Raw genomic sequence first — 22,994 nt, 5'->3', positions numbered from 1 at the left:
TTTGGACCAATTCATGGTGGAGGGAGCCTCTAACCAGCCCAGTTTGGGCAAATTCATGGTGGAGGGAGCCTCTAAACAGCCCAGTTTGGGCAAATTCATGGTGGAGGGAGCCTCTAACCAGCCCAGTTTGGACCAATTAATGGTGGAGGGAGCCGCTAAACAGCCCAGTTTGGGCCAATTCATGGTGGAGGGAGCCTCTAAACAGCCCAGTTTGGACCAATTCATGGTGGAGGGAGCCTCTAAAAAACCCAGTTTGGACCAATTCATGGTGGAGGGAGCCTCTAAACAGCCCAGTTTGGGCAAATTCATGGTGGAGGGAGCCTCTAAACAGCCCAGTTTGGGCAAATTCATGGTGGAGGGAGCCTCTAACCAGCCCAGTTTGGACCAATTAATGGTGGAGGGAGCCTCTAAACAGCCAAGTTTTGGGAAATTCATGGTGGAGGGAGCCTCTAACCAGCCCAGTTTGGACCAATTCATGGTGGAGGGAGCCTCTAAACAGCCCAGTTTGGGCAAATTCATGGTGGAGGGAGCCTCTAAAAAACCCAGTTTGGACCAATTCATGGTGGAGGGAGCCTCTAACCAGCCCAGTTTGGACCAATTAATGGTGGAGGGAGCCTCTAACCAGCCCAGTTTGGACCAATTAATGGTGGAGGGAGCCTCTAACCACCCCAGTTTGGACCAATTCATGGTGGAGGGAGCCTCTAAACAGCCAAGTTTGGACCAATTCATGGTGGAGGGAGCCTCTAAAAACCCCAGTTTGGACCAATTCATGGTGGAGGGAGCCTCTAACCAGCCCAGTTTGGGCAAATTCATGGTGGAGGGAGCCTCTAAACAGCCCAGTTTGGGCAAATTCATGGTGGAGGGAGCCTCTAACCAGCCCAGTTTGGACCAATTAATGGTGGAGGGAGCCGCTAAACAGCCCAGTTTGGGCAAATTCATGGTGGAGGGAGCCTCTAAAAAACCCAGTTTGGACCAATTCATGGTGGAGGGAGCCTCTAAAAAACCCAGTTTGGACCAATTCATGGTGGAGGGAGCCTCTAAACAGCCCAGTTTGGGCAAATTCATGGTGGAGGGAGCCTCTAACCAGCCCAGTTTGGACCAATTAATGGTGGAGGGAGCCTCTAAACAGCCAAGTTTTGGGAAATTCATGGTGGAGGGAGCCTCTAACCAGCCCAGTTTGGACCAATTCATGGTGGAGGGAGCCTCTAAACAGCCCAGTTTGGACCAATTCATGGTGGAGGGAGCCTCTAAAAAACCCAGTTTGGACCAATTCATGGTGGAGGGAGCCTCTAACCAGCCCAGTTTGGACCAATTAATGGTGGAGGGAGCCTCTAAACAGCCCAGTTTGGGCAAATTCATGGTGGAGGGAGCCTCTAACCAGCCCAGTTTGGACCAATTAATGGTGGAGGGAGCCGCTAAACAGCCCAGTTTGGACCAATTCATGGTGGAGGGAGCCTCTAAAAACCCCAGTTTGGACCAATTCATGGTGGAGGGAGCCTCTAAAAAACCCAGTTTGGACCAATTCATGGTGGAGGGAGCCTCTAACCAGCCCAGTTTGGACCAATTAATGGTGGAGGGAGCCTCTAAACAGCCAAGTTTGGACCAATTCATGGTGGAGGGAGCCTCTAAAAACCCCAGTTTGGACCAATTCATGGTGGAGGGAGCCTCTAACCAGCCCAGTTTGGACCAATTAATGGTGGAGGGAGCCTCTAACCAGCCCAGTTTGGACCAATTAATGGTGGAGGGAGCCTCTAACCACCCCAGTTTGGACCAATTCATGGTGGAGGGAGCCTCTAAACAGCCAAGTTTGGACCAATTCATGGTGGAGGGAGCCTCTAAAAACCCCAGTTTGGACCAATTCATGGTGGAGGGAGCCTCTAACCAGCCCAGTTTGGGCAAATTCATGGTGGAGGGAGCCTCTAAATAGCCCAGTTTGGGCAAATTCATGGTCGAGGGAGCCTCTAAACAGCCCAGTTTGGACCAATTAATGGTGGAGGGAGCCGCTAAACAGCCCAGTTTGGGCAAATTCATGGTGGAGGGAGCCTCTAAACAGCCCAGTTTGGACCAATTCATGGTGGAGGGAGCCTCTAAAAAACCCAGTTTGGACCAATTCATGGTGGAGGGAGCCTCTAACCAGCCCAGTTTGGACCAATTAATGGTGGAGGGAGCCTCTAAACAGCCCAGTTTGGGCAAATTCATGGTGGAGGGAGCCTCTAACCAGCCCAGTTTGGACCAATTAATGGTGGAGGGAGCCGCTAAACAGCCCAGTTTGGACCAATTCATGGTGGAGGGAGCCTCTAAAAACCCCAGTTTGGACCAATTCATGGTGGAGGGAGCCTCTAAAAAACCCAGTTTGGACCAATTCATGGTGGAGGGAGCCTCTAACCAGCCCAGTTTGGACCAATTAATGGTGGAGGGAGCCTCTAAACAGCCAAGTTTGGACCAATTCATGGTGGAGGGAGCCTCTAAAAACCCCAGTTTGGACCAATTCATGGTGGAGGGAGCCTCTAACCAGCCCAGTTTGGACCAATTAATGGTGGAGGGAGCCTCTAACCAGCCCAGTTTGGACCAATTAATGGTGGAGGGAGCCTCTAACCACCCCAGTTTGGACCAATTCATGGTGGAGGGAGCCTCTAAACAGCCAAGTTTGGACCAATTCATGGTGGAGGGAGCCTCTAAAAACCCCAGTTTGGACCAATTCATGGTGGAGGGAGCCTCTAACCAGCCCAGTTTGGGCAAATTCATGGTGGAGGGAGCCTCTAAATAGCCCAGTTTGGGCAAATTCATGGTCGAGGGAGCCTCTAAACAGCCCAGTTTGGACCAATTAATGGTGGAGGGAGCCGCTAAACAGCCCAGTTTGGGCAAATTCATGGTGGAGGGAGCCTCTAAACAGCCCAGTTTGGACCAATTCATGGTGGAGGGAGCCTCTAAAAAACCCAGTTTGGACCAATTCATGGTGGAGGGAGCCTCTAAACAGCCCAGTTTGGGCAAATTCATGGTGGAGGGAGCCTCTAACCAGCCCAGTTTGGACCAATTAATGGTGGAGGGAGCCTCTAAACAGCCAAGTTTTGGGAAATTCATGGTGGAGGGAGCCTCTAACCAGCCCAGTTTGGACCAATTAATGGTGGAGGGAGCCTCTAAACAGCCCAGTTTGGACCAATTCATGGTGGAGGGAGCCTCTAAACAGCCCAGTTTGGGCAAATTCATGGTGGAGGGAGCCTCTAAAAAACCCAGTTTGGACCAATTCATGGTGGAGGGAGCCTCTAACCAGCCCAGTTTGGGCAAATTCATGGTGGAGGGAGCCTCTAACCAGCCCAGTTTGGGCAAATTCATGGTGGAGGGAGCCTCTAACCAGCCCAGTTTGGACCAATTAATGGTGGAGGGAGCCGCTAAACAGCCCAGTTTGGACCAATTCATGGTGGAGGGAGCCTCTAAAAACCCCAGTTTGGACCAATTCATGGTGGAGGGAGCCTCTAAAAAACCCAGTTTGGACCAATTCATGGTGGAGGGAGCCTCTAACCAGCCCAGTTTGGGCAAATTCATGGTGGAGGGAGCCTCTAACCAGCAGAGTTGTGGGAAAGCAGGGTGGAGGGAGCCTCTAACCAGCAGAGTTGGTGGAAATCAGGGTGGAGGGAGCCTCTAACCAGCAGAGTTGGGGGAAATCATGTTGGAGGGAGCCTAGTATTAGCAGAATTGTGCAACGCTTATGGTGGATGAGTATAAGGATGCGGAGGAATTGGAGAGGTTGAGTACAGACATGGAGTTTCATGTTGGGGTGCTTTACACAGGTGGGCACAAAAATGAAGGCTCTATCCAGTGGTGGTTCATTTTTATCAAAGTGAGCCGGTCGGCACTCTCAGCTGACAGACGGGTGCGCTTGTCAGTGATGATGCCACCGGCTGCACTGAACACCCTCTCAGATAGGACGCTGGCGGCAGGACAGGACAGCACCTCCAAGGCATATAGGGCAAGTTCAAGCCACAGGTCCAACTTCGACACCCAATACGTGTAGGGCGCAGAGGGGTCGGAGAGGACAGGGCTGTGGTCGGAAAGGTATTCCCGCAACATGCGCCTATACTTCTCACGCCTGGTGACACTAGGACCCTCCGTGGCGGCACTTTGGCGAGGGGGTGCCATCAAGGTGTCCCAGACCTTAGACAGTGTGCCCCTCGTTTGTGTGGACCGGTGAGAACTTGGTTGCCTACTGGAGGAACTGCCCTCCCTGCCGCCAACGTCACATGCTGGAAACATCTCCATCATATTCTGCACCAATTGCCTGTGGCAAGCATTGATGCGATTGGCCCTCCCCTCTACCGGAATAAAAGACGAGATGTTGTTTTTATACCGGGGGTCAAGGATAGCAAAGATCCAGTACTGGTTGTCCTCCATGATTTTGACAATACGCTTGTCGGTTGTAAAGCACCCCAACATGAACTCAGCCATGTCTGCCACAGTGTTAGTTGGCATGACTCCTCTGGCCCCACCGGAAAGTTCAATCTCCATTTCCTCCTCATCCTCCATGTCTACCCATCCGCGCTGCAACAATGGGACGATTCGAAGTTGCCCGGAAGCCTCCTGTATCACCATCACATCATCGGACAACTCTTCTTCCTCCTCCTCCTCCTCCTCCATTAAACGCAGTGAAGCGGACAGATGTGTGGACCTACTCTCCAGCTGTGACGGATCGGATGCTATCCCTAACTCCTCTGTGTGATCTGAGTTATCCCTGATGTCAATCAGGGATTCTCTCAGAACACACAAGAGCGGGATTGTAAGGCTCACCATCGCATCCTCAGAGCTCACCCTCCTTGTGGACTCCTCAAAGACCCGTAGGATGTCACAAAGGTCTCTCATCCATGGCCACTCATGGATGTGAAACTGAGGCAGCTGACTTTGTGGCACCCTAGGGTTTTGTAGCTGGTATTCCATCAAAGGTCTCTGCTGCTCAACCACTCTATTCAACATCTGAAACGTTGAGTTCCAGCGTGTGGGGACGTCGCACAAAAGCCGGTGTTGTGGCACATGCAGGCGTTGCTGGAGAGATTTTAAGCTAGCAGCGGCTACTGTCGACTTGCGCCGCACTTTCACCAGTAGCTCTGGAACATTGGGGTAGCTCTTTAGGAAACGTTGCACCACTAGGTTGAAGACGTGGGCCAGGCATGGAACATGTTGGAGTCCGGCAAGCTCCAGAGCTGCTACCAGGTTCCGGCCGTTATCACAAACGACCATGCCTGGGCCCAGGTGCAGCGGCTCAAACCATATTGCCGTCTCATCGAGGAGGGCATCCCTCACCTCGGAGGCAGTGTGCTGTCTGTCCCCCAAGCTGATCAGCTTCAGCACAGCCTGCTGACGTCTACCAACGCCAGTGCTGCAACGTTTCCAACTCGTAGCTGGGGTCAATCTAACAGCGGAGGAGGAGGCGGTGGCGGAGGAGGAGGCGGTGGCGGAGGAGGAGGCGGTAGAGGAGGAGGAGGAGGGGGGTGTTCTTCTCGTGTCCCTGCCAGGAAGGTTAGGCGGGGAGACGAGGTACACCGGGCCAGTTTGGGAAGCAGTCCCAGCCTCAACTACATTCACCCAGTGTGCCGTCAGTGAAATGTAGCGTCCCTGTCCGCATGCACTTGTCCACGCGTCGGTGGTCAAGTGGACCTTTGTGCAAAGCGCGGAACTAAGGGCCCGCCTGATGTTGAGTGACACATGCTGGTGCAAGGCGGGGACGGCACACCGGGAGAAGTAGTGACGGCTAGGGACGGCATAGCGAGGTGCCGCAGTTGCCATCAGGTCCAGGAAGGCGGGAGTTTCAACAAGCCGGAACGCCAACATCTCCTGGGCCAGCAGTTTAGCGATGTTGGCGTTCAAGGCTTGCACGTGTGGGTGGTTAGCAGTGTATTTCTGCCGCCGCTCCAATGTCTGAGAGATGGTGGGTTGTTGTAAAGAAACGCCTGATGGTGCCTTTGATGGTGCAGGAGAAGGAGATAAGACAGGACCAGGGGAGGATGAGGTAGAAGTCAACAAAGTGGCGGAGGCAGATGAAGTGGTGTCCTGGCTCGTCCTCTGGAGTGCATCGCCAGCACAGTCAGCAGTGGCAGTGGCAGAGGCAGAGGCAGTGGCAGAGGCAGTGGCAGTGGCGTGAACGGCAGGCGGCCTTTGTCCTGCCGTTGCTGCCTGCCACTGATTCCAGTGCTTGGATTCCAAATGACGGCGCATTGAAGTGGTGGACAGGTTGCTCTTCTCAGAGCCCCTAATCAATTTCGAGAGGCAAATTGTGCAGACAACACTATATCTGTCCTCGGCGCATTCCTTGAAAAAACTCCACACCTTCGAGAAACGTGCCCTCGAGGTGGGAGTTTTTCGGGGCTGGGTACAAACTGGAACATCTTGGGAGATTCCGGGTGTGGCCTGGCTTCGCCTAAGCTGCTGACCTCTGCCTCTGCCTCTAGCTACCCTTTTTGGTGCTGCACCTGCCTCAACATCCACACTACTTTCCCCGCTTGACATCCCCCCTGTCCAGGTCGGGTCAGTGTCCTCATCATCCACCACTTCCTCTTCCAACTCCTGTCTCATCTCCTCCTCCCGCACAATGCGCCGGTCAACTGGATGCCCTGACGGCAACTGCGTCACATCATCGTCGATGAGGGTGGGTTGCTGGTCATCCACCACCAAATCGAACGGAGATGGAGGAGACTCTAGTGTTTGAGCATCTGGACACAGATGCTCCTCTGTTAGGTTCGTGGAATCGTGACGTGGAGAGGCAGGTTGAGGGACAATGAAAGGAGCGGAGAACAGCTCTGGGGAGCAGGGACAGTTTGGGTTATTGTTCTGTAAAGCTTCGGAATTTTGGGAGAAAGGAAGACAAGACTGTTGGGTAATAGGAGGAGAGGAGGCAGAGTCTGACTGGCTGCTGGACAATGTGCTGTAAGCGTTCTCTGACAGCCATTGCAAGACCTGTTCCTGGTTCTCGGGCCTACTAAGGTTTGTACCCTGCAGTTTAGTTAATGTGGCAAGCAACCCTGGCACTGTGGAGTGGCGCAATGCTTGCTGCCCCACAGGAGTAGGCACGGGACGCCCTGTGGCTTCACTGCTACCTTGCTCCCCAGAACCATTCCCCCGACCTCGCCCACGGCCTCGTCCACGTCCCTTTCCGGGAGCCTTGCGCATTTTGAATTCCTAGTTAGAAATTGGCACTGTATACCAGTAGTAAAAATTGTGGGTGCACGTAACCCCAATATATTCTTTGAATTACCAGTCAGAAACTGGCACTATATGGCAGTAGCAAGAAATGAGGGTATTTATAACCCCAATATATTCTTTGAATTCCCAGTCAGACAATGGCACTGTATACCAGTAGTAAAAATTGTGGGTGCACGTAACCCCAATATATTCTTTGAATTCCCAGTCAGACACTGGCACTATATGGCAGTAGCAAGAAATGAGGGTATTTGTATTCCCAATATACTCTTTGAATTCCCAGTCAGACAATGGCACTGTATACCAGTAGTAAAAATTGTGGGTGCACGTAACCCCAATATATTCTTTGAATTACCAGTCAGAAACTGGCACTATATGGCAGTAGCAAGAAATGAGGGTATTTATAACCCCAATATATTCTTTGAATTCCCAGTCAGACAATGGCACTGTATACCAGTAGTAAAAATTGTGGGTGCACGTAACCCCAATATATTCTTTGAATTACCAGTCAGAAACTGGCACTATATGGCAGTAGCAAGAAATGAGGGTATTTGTATTCCCAATATATTCTTTGAATTCCCAGTCAGACAATGGCACTGTATACCAGTAGTAAAAATTGTGGGTGCACGTAACCCCAATATATTCTTTGAATTCCCAGTCAGACACTGGCACTATATGGCAGTAGCAAGAAATGAGGGTATTTATAACCCCAATATATTCTTTGAATTCCCAGTCAGACAATGGCACTGTATACCAGTAGTAAAAATTGTGGGTGCACGTAACCCCAATATATTCTTTGAATTCCCAGTCAGACACTGGCACTATATGGCAGTAGCAAGAAATGAGGGTATTTGTATTCCCAATATACTCTTTGAATTCCCAGTCAGACAATGGCACTGTATACCAGTAGTAAAAATTGTGGGTGCACGTAACCCCAATATATTCTTTGAATTACCAGTCAGAAACTGGCACTATATGGCAGTAGCAAGAAATGAGGGTATTTATAACCCCAATATATTCTTTGAATTCCCAGTCAGACAATGGCACTGTATACCAGTAGTAAAAATTGTGGGTGCACGTAACCCCAATATATTCTTTGAATTCCCAGTCAGACACTGGCACTATATGGCAGTAGCAAGAAATGAGGGTATTTGTATTCCCAATATATTCTTTGAATTCCCAGTCAGACAATGGCACTGTATACCAGTAGTAAAAATTGTGGGTGCACGTAACCCCAATATATTCTTTGAATTACCAGTCAGAAACTGGCACTATATGGCAGTAGCAAGAAATGAGGGTATTTATAACCCCAATATATTCTTTGAATTCCCAGTCAGACAATGGCACTGTATACCAGTAGTAAAAATTGTGGGTGCACGTAACCCCAATATATTCTTTGAATTCCCAGTCAGACACTGGCACTATATGGCAGTAGCAAGAAATGAGGGTATTTGTATTCCCAATATACTCTTTGAATTCCCAGTCAGACAATGGCACTGTATACCAGTAGTAAAAATTGTGGGTGCACGTAACCCCAATATATTCTTTGAATTACCAGTCAGAAACTGGCACTATATGGCAGTAGCAAGAAATGAGGGTATTTATAACCCCAATATATTCTTTGAATTCCCAGTCAGACAATGGCACTGTATACCAGTAGTAAAAATTGTGGGTGCACGTAACCCCAATATATTCTTTGAATTACCAGTCAGAAACTGGCACTATATGGCAGTAGCAAGAAATGAGGGTATTTGTATTCGCAATATATTCTTTGAATTCCCAGTCAGACAATGGCACTGTATACCAGTAGTAAAAATTGTGGGTGCACGTAACCCCAATATATTCTTTGAATTACCAGTCAGAAACTGGCACTATATGGCAGTAGCAAGAAATGAGGGTATTTATAACCCCAATATATTCTTTGAATTCCCAGTCAGACAATGGCACTGTATACCAGTAGTAAAAATTGTGGGTGCACGTAACCCCAATATATTCTTTGAATTCCCAGTCAGACACTGGCACTATATGGCAGTAGCAAGAAATGAGGGTATTTGTATTCCCAATATACTCTTTGAATTCCCAGTCAGACAATGGCACTGTATACCAGTAGTAAAAATTGTGGGTGCACGTAACCCCAATATATTCTTTGAATTACCAGTCAGAAACTGGCACTATATGGCAGTAGCAAGAAATGAGGGTATTTATAACCCCAATATATTCTTTGAATTCCCAGTCAGACAATGGCACTGTATACCAGTAGTAAAAATTGTGGGTGCACGTAACCCCAATATATTCTTTGAATTCCCAGTCAGACACTGGCACTATATGGCAGTAGCAAGAAATGAGGGTATTTGTATTCCCAATATACTCTTTGAATTCCCAATCAGACAATGGCACTGTATACCAGTAGTAAAAATTGTGGGTGCACGTAACCCCAATATATTCTTTGAATTACCAGTCAGAAACTGGCACTATATGGCAGTAGCAAGAAATGAGGGTATTTGTATTCCCAATATATTCTTTGAATTCCCAGTCAGACAATGGCACTGTATACCAGTAGTAAAAATTGTGGGTGCACGTAACCCCAATATATTCTTTGAATTCCCAGTCAGACACTGGCACTATATGGCAGTAGCAAGAAATGAGGGTATTTGTATTCCCAATATATTCTTTGAATTCCCAGTCAGACAATGGCACTGTATACCAGTAGTAAAAATTGTGGGTGCACGTAACCCCAATATATTCTTTGAATTACCAGTCAGAAACTGGCACTATATGGCAGTAGCAAGAAATGAGGGTATTTATAACCCCAATATATTCTTTGAATTCCCAGTCAGACAATGGCACTGTATACCAGTAGTAAAAATTGTGGGTGCACGTAACCCCAATATATTCTTTGAATTCCCAGTCAGACACTGGCACTATATGGCAGTAGCAAGAAATGAGGGTATTTGTATTCCCAATATATTCTTTGAATTCCCAGTCAGACAATGGCACTGTATACCAGTAGTAAAAATTGTGGGTGCACGTAACCCCAATATATTCTTTGAATTACCAGTCAGAAACTGGCACTATATGGCAGTAGCAAGAAATGAGGGTATTTATAACCCCAATATATTCTTTGAATTCCCAGTCAGACAATGGCACTGTATACCAGTAGTAAAAATTGTGGGTGCACGTAACCCCAATATATTCTTTGAATTCCCAGTCAGACACTGGCACTATATGGCAGTAGCAAGAAATGAGGGTATTTGTATTCCCAATATACTCTTTGAATTCCCAGTCAGACAATGGCACTGTATACCAGTAGTAAAAATTGTGGGTGCACGTAACCCCAATATATTCTTTGAATTACCAGTCAGAAACTGGCACTATATGGCAGTAGCAAGAAATGAGGGTATTTATAACCCCAATATATTCTTTGAATTCCCAGTCAGACAATGGCACTGTATACCAGTAGTAAAAATTGTGGGTGCACGTAACCCCAATATATTCTTTGAATTACCAGTCAGAAACTGGCACTATATGGCAGTAGCAAGAAATGAGGGTATTTGTATTCGCAATATATTCTTTGAATTCCCAGTCAGACAATGGCACTGTATACCAGTAGTAAAAATTGTGGGTGCACGTAACCCCAATATATTCTTTGAATTCCCAGTCAGACACTGGCACTATATGGCAGTAGCAAGAAATGAGGGTATTTGTATTCCCAATATATTCTTTGAATTCCCAGTCAGACAATGGCACTGTATACCAGTAGTAAAAATTGTGGGTGCACGTAACCCCAATATATTCTTTGAATTCCCAGTCAGACACTGGCACTATATGGCAGTAGCAAGAAATGAGGGTATTTGTATTCCCAATATATTCTTTGAATTCCCAGTCAGACAATGGCACTGTATACCAGTAGTAAAAATTGTGGGTGCACGTAACCCCAATATATTCTTTGAATTCCCAGTCAGACACTGGCACTATATGGCAGTAGCAAGAAATGAGGGTATTTGTATTCCCAATATATTCTTTGAATTCCCAGTCAGACAATGGCACTGTATACCAGTAGTAAAAATTGTGGGTGCACGTAACCCCAATATATTCTTTGAATTCCCAGTCAGACACTGGCACTATATGGCAGTAGCAAGAAATGAGGGTATTTGTATTCCCAATATATTCTTTGAATTCCCAGTCAGACAATGGCACTGTATACCAGTAGTAAAAATTGTGGGTGCACGTAACCCCAATATATTCTTTGAATTCCCAGTCAGACACTGGCACTATATGGCAGTAGCAAGAAATGAGGGTATTTGTATTCCCAATATATTCTTTGAATTCCCAGTCAGACAATGGCACTGTATACCAGTAGTAAAAATTGTGGGTGCACGTAACCCCAATATATTCTTTGAATTCCCAGTCAGACACTGGCACTATATGGCAGTAGCAAGAAATGAGGGTATTTGTATTCCCAATATATTCTTTGAATTCCCAGTCAGACAATGGCACTGTATACCAGTAGTAAAAATTGTGGGTGCACGTAACCCCAATATATTCTTTGAATTCCCAGTCAGACACTGGCACTATATGGCAGTAGCAAGAAATGAGGGTATTTGTATTCCCAATATATTCTTTGAATTCCCAGTCAGACAATGGCACTGTATACCAGTAGTAAAAATTGTGGGTGCACGTAACCCCAATATATTCTTTGAATTACCAGTCAGACACTGGCACTATATGGCAGTAGCAAGAAATGAGGGTATTTGTATTCCCAATATATTCTTTGAATTCCCAGTCAGACAATGGCACTGTATACCAGTAGTAAAAATTGTGGGTGTATATAGCCCCAATTCTATTGCTAGGGGACTTGCAGGGTATTTCTGGGGTGAAGGTGGGGGGGCACACCGTTGGAACGGGTATCGGGGTATATATCGGGTATACGGGAATACACTGACAGTGTATTCCATTCAGGATCCTGGGAAAGCTGGGTTGCGGCGATTGAGCCCGTCAGTGCCACGTTACACTGACAAGCTTTTCCCTGGAATTTAGCTCTTACAAGAGCTGTTGTGGTTGTCTTCTCCTTCCTATCCTAGCCTGTCCCTGCCTACCCAGAATCTAAGCCCTAGCTAGCTGGACGGAAACCTCCGTCCTCGGTGAATTGCAAGCTCAGAATGACGCGAACCTGGGCGGCGCTGTTCTTTTAAATTAGAGGTCACATGTTTTCGGCAGCCAATGGGTTTTGCCTACTTTTCTCAACGTCACCGGTGTCGTAGTTCCTGTTCCACCTACCCTGCGCTGTTATTGGAGCAAAAAAGGCGCCAGGGAAGGTGGGAGGGGAATCGAGTAATGGCGCACTTTACCACGCGGTGTTCGATTCGATTCGAACATGCCGAACAGCCTAATATCCGATCGAACATGAGTTCGATAGAACACTGTTCGCTCATCTCTAATAAATACCTTTGAAACTAAAATAGTCCACAAATACTATTGCGTTTTCCTAAAATAAATCCTGTATATTGTATAGAGGTATTTTGGTTTTAGATCTCTCTGTCCTGATCATGTGAGTACATGTGAATTCAATGAAATACATTTTAATGTTGTATATCACATATATTGTACCTATTTCTTTTCCTAGAAATCTCAAAGCTGAGATTTCTGAAAATGTGCATCCTCCAAGGAAAACAACAATAATGGTCCTATGAGAATCCGAGAAAGAATTCTTCTCCGCGAGTTGTTCTATATAAGAAAGCAAAATCAAACATGAAATAGGTTCACAATACAACATGAAATAGGTTCACAATCAAACATGAAATAGGTTCACAATACAATATTAAATAGGTTCAGGCTGTTACATTTCTAACATCAAAATGATACACAAAAGACGAATACCTGCAAATTCAATGCTATTGAGTAGACGTGTCACTTCTTCAAGACCTGTCCATCCTTTACGCATCAAAACCTGCAAAGTAAAACACTTATAAAAACACAACACATACTGATATACCGAAATAGTACAGAGCGATTACTTAATGTAGTGTCCCAATTATGTAAGATATTGAAACAGCCACACCGATAGTTTTCAGAGTCCTGTATTTCAGCTGATGTTATGTGGGGGTTTTTCTTTGCATCCCGAACAATTTTCCAGGCAGTTGTGGACGAAATTTTGGTTGGTCTACCTGAGCGTGGTTTGGTTTTTACAGAGTCCCTAAGTTTCCAATTGTTAATCACAGTCTGAACACTGCAGACTGGCATTAGCAATTCCTTAGATATCGTTTTGCATCCCTTTCCTGTTTTATACATTTCAACTACCTTTTCCTATAGATCCGTGGACAACTGTGTCAACTTCTGGGCATGTTATCAGGCCAAAATCACCAGGGTGTGTGAACTTTTGAACAGGGTCATTTTGATGTTTTTGATTGTCATTATGATTCAAAAAGAGAAAACACAAGTTTGACAATAAATGGCTTCAACCAGCCACTAACCATGAGTGGAGAAAAAGTTTTTGTGTTATCATTCATAGTCTCTGAAAAAAGGCCAAAAAAAAATCTGCTGGGGTATGTAAACTTTTTAGCTCAACCGCAAATAAAGAAAAACATAAGGTGGAAATACTGAGAACTATTCACAAAGCAAATATATGTAAGAATGCAATTGCAAGTAAAAAATGTAGGAGAACAGAAAATGTCCAAGAAACCCTTATAGTGGTGCTCTACATCCCTTATATAGGCATGAAATAGTAAAGCAAAAAGCAGTCCTTTATTCCATTGAGATAAAATAAAAAAACAAGGGAGAGTATGTACTCCATGGCTTGAAAAAGTGCTAATATGGCACAAAACTTTCATTGCCTGCCTTATTGTTGTGTATCACTCTATCCCATGTTTTTTTTTAATTTTATCTCAATGGAATAAAAGACTGCCTATTATGAAAATGATGCCCAGGTGAGTGCCACCCATTTGTTTTTCTCTATTCCCTCGCGTTTTTAGCACAACTGTAGATGGTGTAACATAGGTTATTGGCATTTGTTTTACAATACTGAATATATATATATATATATATATATATATATATATATATATATATATACACACACACACACAATGGCACACAAAACAGCGGGTGAGTGACTTACCTGTTCTATTATTTTGCAACTTAGTGGTGTGTAAGCACCACTGAAAACATAAGCCATGTCCTTTGGGGTCTTCAGGTCATAGTCTCCATCTACACGTGGTATCTGGCAAAAAAAGTTTTATATTCAGGCCCAGTATAAGGAAACTGCTTGTACACAATATTCATTAACAAAATGTTGAGCAAAAAAATTAGGCAAATACCTGTACCAAATAATAATAATCATACTGCACAGATTCACTCCATTACAGAGATTGCCAAGGACACAGGTGCACAACATGCAGCCCCACAATGTCATTCTATGTGATCCTCAGCAGAATTTATATTTTAAACAACTTAAAAGAGCTAGCATGGCAAAACAGTTAATGTGTCACGCCTAGTTCTGACCATGAATGAAATATATCTTTGATGGCATTGCAGCCTCTGTGCTGGGCCTAACACAGTGGAGACATAGGAAGAACCCGAATTTGGCAATGTGGTCCACTGACAAGAAAAGGCTCCCTGGCCTAGGCTATACACAACATAGCTCTAGCAAATACCATCCTCATCCAGGCACAGCACAGTGTATGACCATAGACTTTAACCTTGGGGCTACATTGATGGTGTTGCTTGGCTTAAAAACATTAAAACTCATTGACTGACATATAACTCATCTAATGCTTATTATTCTTATCATCTGCACCCCTCATAGCCAGGAAACACCTGCTTCTTGATATTTTAGCTTTCTTCCCCTTCCAATAAACCTTACAGATCATGCAGCAATGCAGAGTAGTATTTTTCTTAAATACCAAGCAGACTATGTTCTGCTAATACTTCACAAATATACTAACTAACTGAAGCAGCAACACCATAGTATAAGTCGGCAGCACTTTACATAAAGTTTTCTTATTTATGGAGAGCTCTGTTCTATTTTTACAGAATATATGATGATCCTCTTTCCTTACTGACTGATAAGGCATTTGTAGGTTTTTCTCTGTTCCTGGACAGAATAGTGTAGCAAGCTAAATTATTCTGGACCCCCCCCCTCCAGATTTGCTCCCCATATGATCAATGGTGGATTTAGCTATTTTGTCCAATATATATGGTCACCTTAAATGGGTTTTCCATGATTATGATATATTGATGGCTTATCAGATCGGTGCAGGTACTGGATGTTCTACCAATCAGCTGTTCGAGGAGGCCATAGCATTCAGACAATTTCTTCAACCTCTTTAGTGTTTTCCATGGACAGCAATGTACATTATATAGTGGACGTGCTTGGTATTGAAGCTCAGCCCCATCAACTTTAATGAGACTGAGTTGCAAACAAATCATTTGATTGATGAACGGAAGCAGTGCTAACCTGAGTGCTGTTTTAAACAACTAAACAGTGGGGATGCTGGATGTGGACTCCCACAAACGTTATTTTGATCACCTATCCTGGAGATAAGTTGCAAAAACTTAAGTCCTGGAAAACTTCTTTATTACATGTATATACAGAGCCCTAGCGCTAATTTAAACATCTTAGCACAACAAACAGTAATAGTACAAGCACACTACTCACTAGTCCCAGCTTTTTGCTGATCCCTCTGAAATGACTCTTTTTTGCCAAAGATGAAAAAGCATCAGTAAGTTTTCCTACAAGATATATGAGGACATACATAAGTTTAACAACAGAGGTTATAGATACTACGACTGCCCATGTCTGAAGTGACTGGTAAAGACGGCCTCACCTACAGCTTTGTCAGTGACCAGTTTGCTCACTCTACTCTCCACAGCAGTTAAAGCCTCTCCAGGAGCTTGTTCAGTGAGCAGACCAGCGCGCTTCAGGTTGGAAAACGTCAGCAGATGTTCAGGGCCATAGCTCTAGATGAAGCATAAGGAAAAAGGATTCAATTCCACACAAGTAAAGTTATTTGAGGAGCATATCAATACAGAATCTTATTTCATAACATATTTAAACTAGAACAAATCAATGTAATGGAGTTAATGATGTTTCTGTAATGATGTGAGACATAGGAGCTGGAAATGTGGAAGTTCTGTGTTTCCTAATGTTAATTAATGGTTTCTTCCATGTTCCCTAAAAGTATTAGTATTGTATTTTAAGGTTCTTTCCATCTATAAACTATGTACTAAGTGAACTCATTCAACCCTTTTATAATAAACTAGGCAGCCAAGTTCAGTGCCATGTCCATTAAGCTTATATAAAAAGGATTAGCATTACCCTCACAGCATTGACATGCACAACAAATTCTGTGAAGGGCCTTATGTGCATACAACCAGTTATATATTATATTCACAGGGCACCGTGTTAAACATAACAGCAAAGTTGTCTGGACGCATCAATTTCAGTGGGGCCACCTGACTGTCTTATACTAATGGGGGCATCTTGACATCTCTTGCAACAGATGATGGTCAGGTAAAGAATAATTGGGCATGTAGAATTTCAGTATACTCTATATTCGGTGCGTGTCATCATCTTTCTCCACTGAATAAAAAAAAAAAAAAAAAGTTTCTCCAAACCCAATGTGCATATGTATGGGGCAAGGGTGGGGTAGAAGGAATAGCTGTTTGCAGATAACTTTTGAAGGAGTGTGAATATCATAACTGCACAGTATTGTGCACAAGTTTTAGGCAATTGTGGAAAAATGCTGTAAAGTGATAATGTTTTAAAAAATAGAAGTGTTGTTTATTTTTGGTAATTAATACAAGTGAATAAATAAAAGAGAAATCTAAATTACATCAATATTTGGTGTGACCACCCATTACTTTCGACACACCATCAATTTTTGTTTAGTCAGGGCCGTGGAGTTGGTAGGCCAAACCAAAAACTCAGACTCATCTATTTTGCCCAACACCAACATAAATGGATTATTATTATTATTATTATTATTATTGTTTATTTATATAGCACCATTAATTACATGGTGCTTTAAATTTGGGGGTTACATACAGTACACAAAATATACAGGTAGATATAAAACTAACAGTGACTGACTGGCATAGTGGGGTAGAGGCCCCTGCCTGCAAGAGCTTACAATCTATGAGATGGATGGCGGCCATGGTCAGTAAAAAACCGTAAGGATCAGTATCCTATTCCTCCTCATCACCCCTTCTCAATTCCTACCCTTTATTCTTCCTTTGTACCCCCTTTTTCTCTTTTTTTATTGCATTATGTTTTTTCGGTTTGTAGCTGCCCACCTGTATTTTTTTAGTCTGACAGTGTTATCTGCCATTTTGGCACATTATTACACTTACCTGTGATGTGCTGTTATGTTATGTTTTTGAATTTAAAATGATTAAAGAATTCGGATGTCACAGAAGATGTGATGTGTTGGTCCCTTTATGGGCTATTTATCAGAAATAACTATTTCCAGAAACAGTAATTTGTACTAATTGGCTAAATAATTGACCCAATATCAGAGGACCAAAAACTGTTAGTACTATGTACATATACAATTACACGGACCTGTAGGTATTGAGTCTTCAGAGATCTGTAATCTTTTGTTATTAAACCTAGAGGAAAAAAAAAATATAGAATTTCATAAAATTTGTTATTGCCCCCAAATACTTCATTTTAACTATAAAAAAGAAAGCATTTACATTAGATAGATTGTACAAAAGAGCAAAATCACTCTTCTTTTCCCTTTCTCTAAAATAGAAACAACCAGTTGCGAAGTGTAATAGAGCAGTATTTACTGCTTAACAATATCATCGCTTAGAATATACCACGCATACCATTTTAGTGTTACGCTTTACAAAAAGAAAAAAAAAAGAAAAGAAAACCCACATCCATTTCTACGAATCATACCATTATAATATAGAATTTTCTCTGTAGAAGTAACTAGGGGTTGAATCTTAGTGGCAGTAGAGACAAGCCTTACCATTTTCAGTCAGTGACAGCAGACATAGTAAACGTAAACTCTCAATGGGCGAAACCTGAAAATTAAGAAATATTAGTTTACATGTATCTAAAATATGAGCAATTTATTGCTATACAAAAAGGTAAATGTGACAGACTCACCTGCCTGTTTATGTGCTCTTCTATTAAACTGATGCTTTCTCGAATATCAAATCCCTCCAGTAAAGCTATGTGTATAGTAGCAAGAAAATTATTAGATTTAAAGGGGGATGTTCGGAGACAAGTTGTTTGCTTATTGTCCAAATATAAATGAATAAAATGTAATTTATACATATTTATCCTTTAACTCTGAATACCGCACCACTGGAATAATTTCAGACTCTCTCTCTTTCGGTCTCAAGACAACTACTTTTACTGTCATTCCGACACATCTTCATCTTTGTCTCGCTTTGTTAGTGATGTTCTTAAAGAAGGTCGGCTGTCTGACTCCCAGTTCATGAACTAAGACAGTCCCTTTATCTGTCACAGCTGATACAGAGCCAGAAAAAGGACCTGACTTAGCTACTAAACTGAGGGGGTCTGGCTTAGCCACAAACCACTCAAAATGATCCCAGTCTTGGACTTATTTGTATAATTAAAGTGTACCTCCAGTTATAAACAACTTTCTATGAATGGATAGTGCAGGTGAATAAATGAAATGTAGCAGAGTGTTACAGCAGTATTTATTTGAGTGTCCTATCTACTGGAATATTCAAAAAAAAAATTTCACCTATACTATTCATTTATGTAAAGTTGTTTATAAGTGGAGGAACGCTTTAATGTAACCTTTTTCATAACAAAGAAAAGTATTTATACAGTTGGTCCACTGTATAAGCACTTCTACCTCTTGTGCCATCCCTTCTACCTGAAACTGAAAGCTCTTACGAGCAAAGCTCTCACTTCTATTGTGTTAGAAGTTATCGACTATCCACAGGATTGGTAAAGACTTACTGATCGGTGGGGATGCGATTTCTGGGTCCTACACCAATACTGGAAAACAAGGTTTTTGGGTTTTTTTTCATATTGCCATTTATGTCTATTGGACAATGGACATAATAGTTGGTATTTACAACAGTCTACACAAGGCCTTAAGAAAAGTATATAAGGATTGTTGTAAAAACAACTGACCCTAGTTAGTGTTGGGGATACTGTAGTGGGTAATGTAGTGTGTATGTAGCATAGTCTAGAGCTGAAGAGATCACAAAACAACTGTGAACATTTGGAAAGCAAAATATAGAGGCAACCTACTTACAGTGCTCAGTTTTCAGCAGCTCCTGGAAGTCCTGTTTGGTTTTTTTCTTCATGATAGATTCACAGGCTCCAATATCTTTTAGAAAAAAAACCCCATACATCTTATTATCATTATTATTTACTAAGTGAGCAAAAGGTCAGTTATACCACTTTGGCAGTACCTTGACCAATCTTATTTTTCTAATAATCTCTGTCCAATTTAATTCATGAACAAGAAAATGAAGGTTACTTCATGTTTTTCATTACACAAAGCATTTATGGATTATGTTATTTATTATAACCAAAATATCAGAAAACATCCATTTATCTCCTGCTATACTGAGTGATAAATAACCATTTTATGAAAGGAAAAACTTACCTGCTTTAATAAAATTGATAGCTTATCTTTAAGGTTGGCTAGGTTCTTACTGTCAGGACCTCTGCAGATCAGCTGTATTTATGGGACCTTGGCTTCCAGTATTGTTTTTATGCTGGAATCTGCAGTGCCCACTTGCCATCTCTTTCATAGAAGTGGATATAAGTAACATAGTGGTGTCCCATTCATGTGACACTACTGCAGAATCCAATATCCACTCCTATAAAAACCAGTGTGTGATCTCACAAAAATAGCTTATCTTCATTGGTCCCTGCCATTTGGACCACCGCAGAGCTAAAGTTGATAGCCTATCTTAAAGGAAATGTGTCACCACAAAATCATCTATTTTGAAAAACAGGTTTCTGATGATATTTTTAAAACTTTTCCTTATCAATATCTATAGTTAAAAATAAACATTAAATACTGCAAGTTTTTCTCTGGCCACTAAGCCTATTAATAGACTGACAATTGCAAATTCCACAGGCTTATGTTTGGAGGAATTCCTTCATTTACATTACAGATAAGACAAACAGTATTACAATAGAAGTTGACACCTCTATAGATAACTCCCACATTGACTCACCATTTCATTCACTAGTGAGAAAAAGATGTCACAGCTACTCTTTACTAGCCCTCTCTGCACAAAGCAAGTTTAGAAAACTTCCAAAAAACATCAGAGAGTCAGCTCTCGGCTACCGCGGCCTATGGCCATGACTATGCTGTAGACTAGAGTGTATGACCAAGTGCTGATAACAGAGCAGAGGACAACCTGGGATGAGGTGATAGCCTCAATAGTCATGGAAAGAAAAAAAAAATCTTCAATCAGAAAATAAACACATTAAAAAATATATGATATATTTCATTATCTGGTTTTAATAAATTAAAAAAAAAGTGTGGTGATATATTCCCTTTAAGATAGGTACTCAATTTTATTAAAGTCGATAACTGCTTTAATATGGCCGTACATATTAAATAGAGACACAGCCATACACACTTTAGTTCATATTGGCTCTTACAGTCGTTCCAATTGCCATACATTTTTGGGGAATGTCTGATGTTTTGATCAATTTTTATCACATCTCCTTGGAAGGTGAAGTGGTGAAAAAATGGTCATTTGGGCATTTTAATTATTTTCCCATTTCCGATATTTTTCCGCTTATCATGTGGAATAAATATTTTTAGATTTCAATAGCATTGACATTTGGCATAACGTGTTTATTTTTTATTTTATTTATTTCTCGATTTGTGAAATTTTCACAAAGATAACAAAGGATACCAATACAGTAAAAAAAACACTCGCCTACTAGTGGCAGAAAGTCCCCATAACTAGTACAAGGAAACTAACAGGAGTGTGTTTATTTATTTATTTATTTACTTTTATATGTGATCTAGGGAAAGGGCGATTTGATTTTTTTTAAGCTTTTTTTTTTAAATATTTTTTTTTTATCCTCCCTAGATTGTTTATACCATAGACAGCAATACAGTACAATAGTACTGAAATCTAATGTGAATCACTCTATTACCATTGAGCCCTGCCACAGGAACAGAATGGTTCCAGCAATATCCCGGCAGGACGCCCATTCCATTTCTGAAAACAGAAGTGAAAGTAAAATAAAACTCAGGTGCCATGGTCGCAGCTGACCAAGGCATCTGAGGGGCTAATGGGCCTTGATTAGAGTGGTATTGAATTACAAACTCTGATGCTAGGTCAGTACTATGTAAACCAGCAGAGAACTAATAATTATGGTGCCTGCTGAGCTCCTGAGCTGGCACCGTACAACACTACATGGCCCAGGATGTACATCGACATCCTGGAGCACGTAGAGGTAAAAAGAAAATTCATTTACGGATAAAAAAAAAATCCAACTCCATAGCTTACTTCATTCCAGATGATGACATTGTGTCACTGGTGGGCTAAAAAATTACCTGCAGTGAAATTACACCCAATGAACATTCAATATGGTTGAAATGATCTCTTTTCATATTATGATAAGTCTTATGTATAAGGACATCTTTAGTTTTATTCCTCTAAAACCACTTCAAAGAACATTATATCTAGCACACGCCCTTACAGGCTAACTGCAATGCTAAATTATCTTATCAACCACACAGGCAGCTACTGGCACGGCTATTAACTAACCTAAACTATGCATGCTGCTGTACAGGCAAACTAGGTATAACTGCTGAAGAAACAAATCCAGCTTTTGCATGCCTCATAGCACCGGTCAAATTTTGGTTTAATGCATATTGCACATTTTCTGTTAGTACAATAAACCTCATTTCAATCCTGAAATATTACTGTGTCCATCAGTTATTAGATATATCAAACTGAAATGGCTGCTGCAAACACCAAAATATTTAGAACTAAAATGATTAAGATTAACCCCTTCCCGCCGATGGCATTTTTTGATTTTCGTTTTTGACTCCCCTCCTTCTAAACCCCATAACTTTTTTATTTCTCCGCTCCCAGAGCCATATGAGGTCGTAATTTTTGCGGGACAAATTTTTCTTCATGATGCTACCATTAATTATTCTATATAACGTACTGGGAAGCAGGAAAAAAATTCAGAATGGGGTGGATTTGAAGAAAAAATGCATTTCTGCGACTTTCTTAGGGGCTTTGGTTTTACGGTGTTCACTGTGCAGCCAAAATGACATGTCCCCTATATTCTGTGTTTCGGTACGGTTCCAGGGATACCAAATTTATATGGTTTTATTTACATTTTGACCCCTAAAAAAAATTCCAAAACTGTGTTAAAAAATTTTTTTTCTAAAAGTCGCCATATTCCGACGGCCGTAACTTTTTTATACGTAAGTGTACGGGGATGCATAGGGCGTCTTTTTTTGCGGGGTCGGGTGTACTTTTTAGTTCTACCATTTTCGGGAAATGTTATCGCTTTGATCACTTTTTATTCAAATTTTTATCAGAATCAAAACGAAAAAACGGCGGTTTGGCACTTTCGACTATTTTTCCCGCTACGGCGTTTACCGAACAGGAAAAATATTTTTATAGATTTGTAGAGCGGGCGATTTCGGACGCGGGGATACCTAACATGTATATGTTTCACAGTTTTTAACTACTTTTATATGTGTTCTAGGGAAAGGGGGGTGATTTGAACTTTTAATTCTTTTTATATTTTTTTTAACTTTTTTTTTTATTTTTTTTTTGCATTTATTAGACCCCCTAGGGGTGTTGAACCCCAGGGGGTCTGA

At 42.5% G+C, this 22,994-nt stretch overlaps 1 protein-coding gene across 2 annotated transcripts in view; it reads right to left on the bottom strand.

The window, feature by feature from the left end:
• Positions 1-22,994, bottom strand: part of VPS33B (VPS33B late endosome and lysosome associated) — a 58,281-nt gene that overhangs the window by 8,308 nt on the left and 26,979 nt on the right. The window contains exons 15-23 of one of the 2 annotated variants that reach the window (XM_075273323.1): positions 19,428-19,502; positions 18,299-18,363; positions 18,159-18,213; positions 17,744-17,790; positions 16,008-16,140; positions 15,839-15,912; positions 14,300-14,401; positions 13,063-13,132; positions 12,793-12,909 (exon numbers count right to left, since the gene is read on the bottom strand). In XM_075273323.1, coding sequence (XP_075129424.1) covers positions 12,793-12,909; positions 13,063-13,132; positions 14,300-14,401; positions 15,839-15,912; positions 16,008-16,140; positions 17,744-17,790; positions 18,159-18,213; positions 18,299-18,363; positions 19,428-19,502 — 738 coding nt within the window. The remainder of the gene's footprint in view (positions 1-12,792; positions 12,910-13,062; positions 13,133-14,299; positions 14,402-15,838; positions 15,913-16,007; positions 16,141-17,743; positions 17,791-18,158; positions 18,214-18,298; positions 18,364-19,427; positions 19,503-22,994) is intronic. The other variant, XM_075273324.1, reaches the window with a different exon arrangement.

Source organism: Leptodactylus fuscus, chromosome 5 (genome assembly GCF_031893055.1).
Source record: "Leptodactylus fuscus isolate aLepFus1 chromosome 5, aLepFus1.hap2, whole genome shotgun sequence".
Lineage (NCBI taxonomy): Eukaryota > Metazoa > Chordata > Amphibia > Anura > Leptodactylidae > Leptodactylus > Leptodactylus fuscus.
The sequence above is the reverse complement of the archived record's forward strand: the minus strand, read 5'-3'. Positions and strand labels throughout refer to the sequence as shown.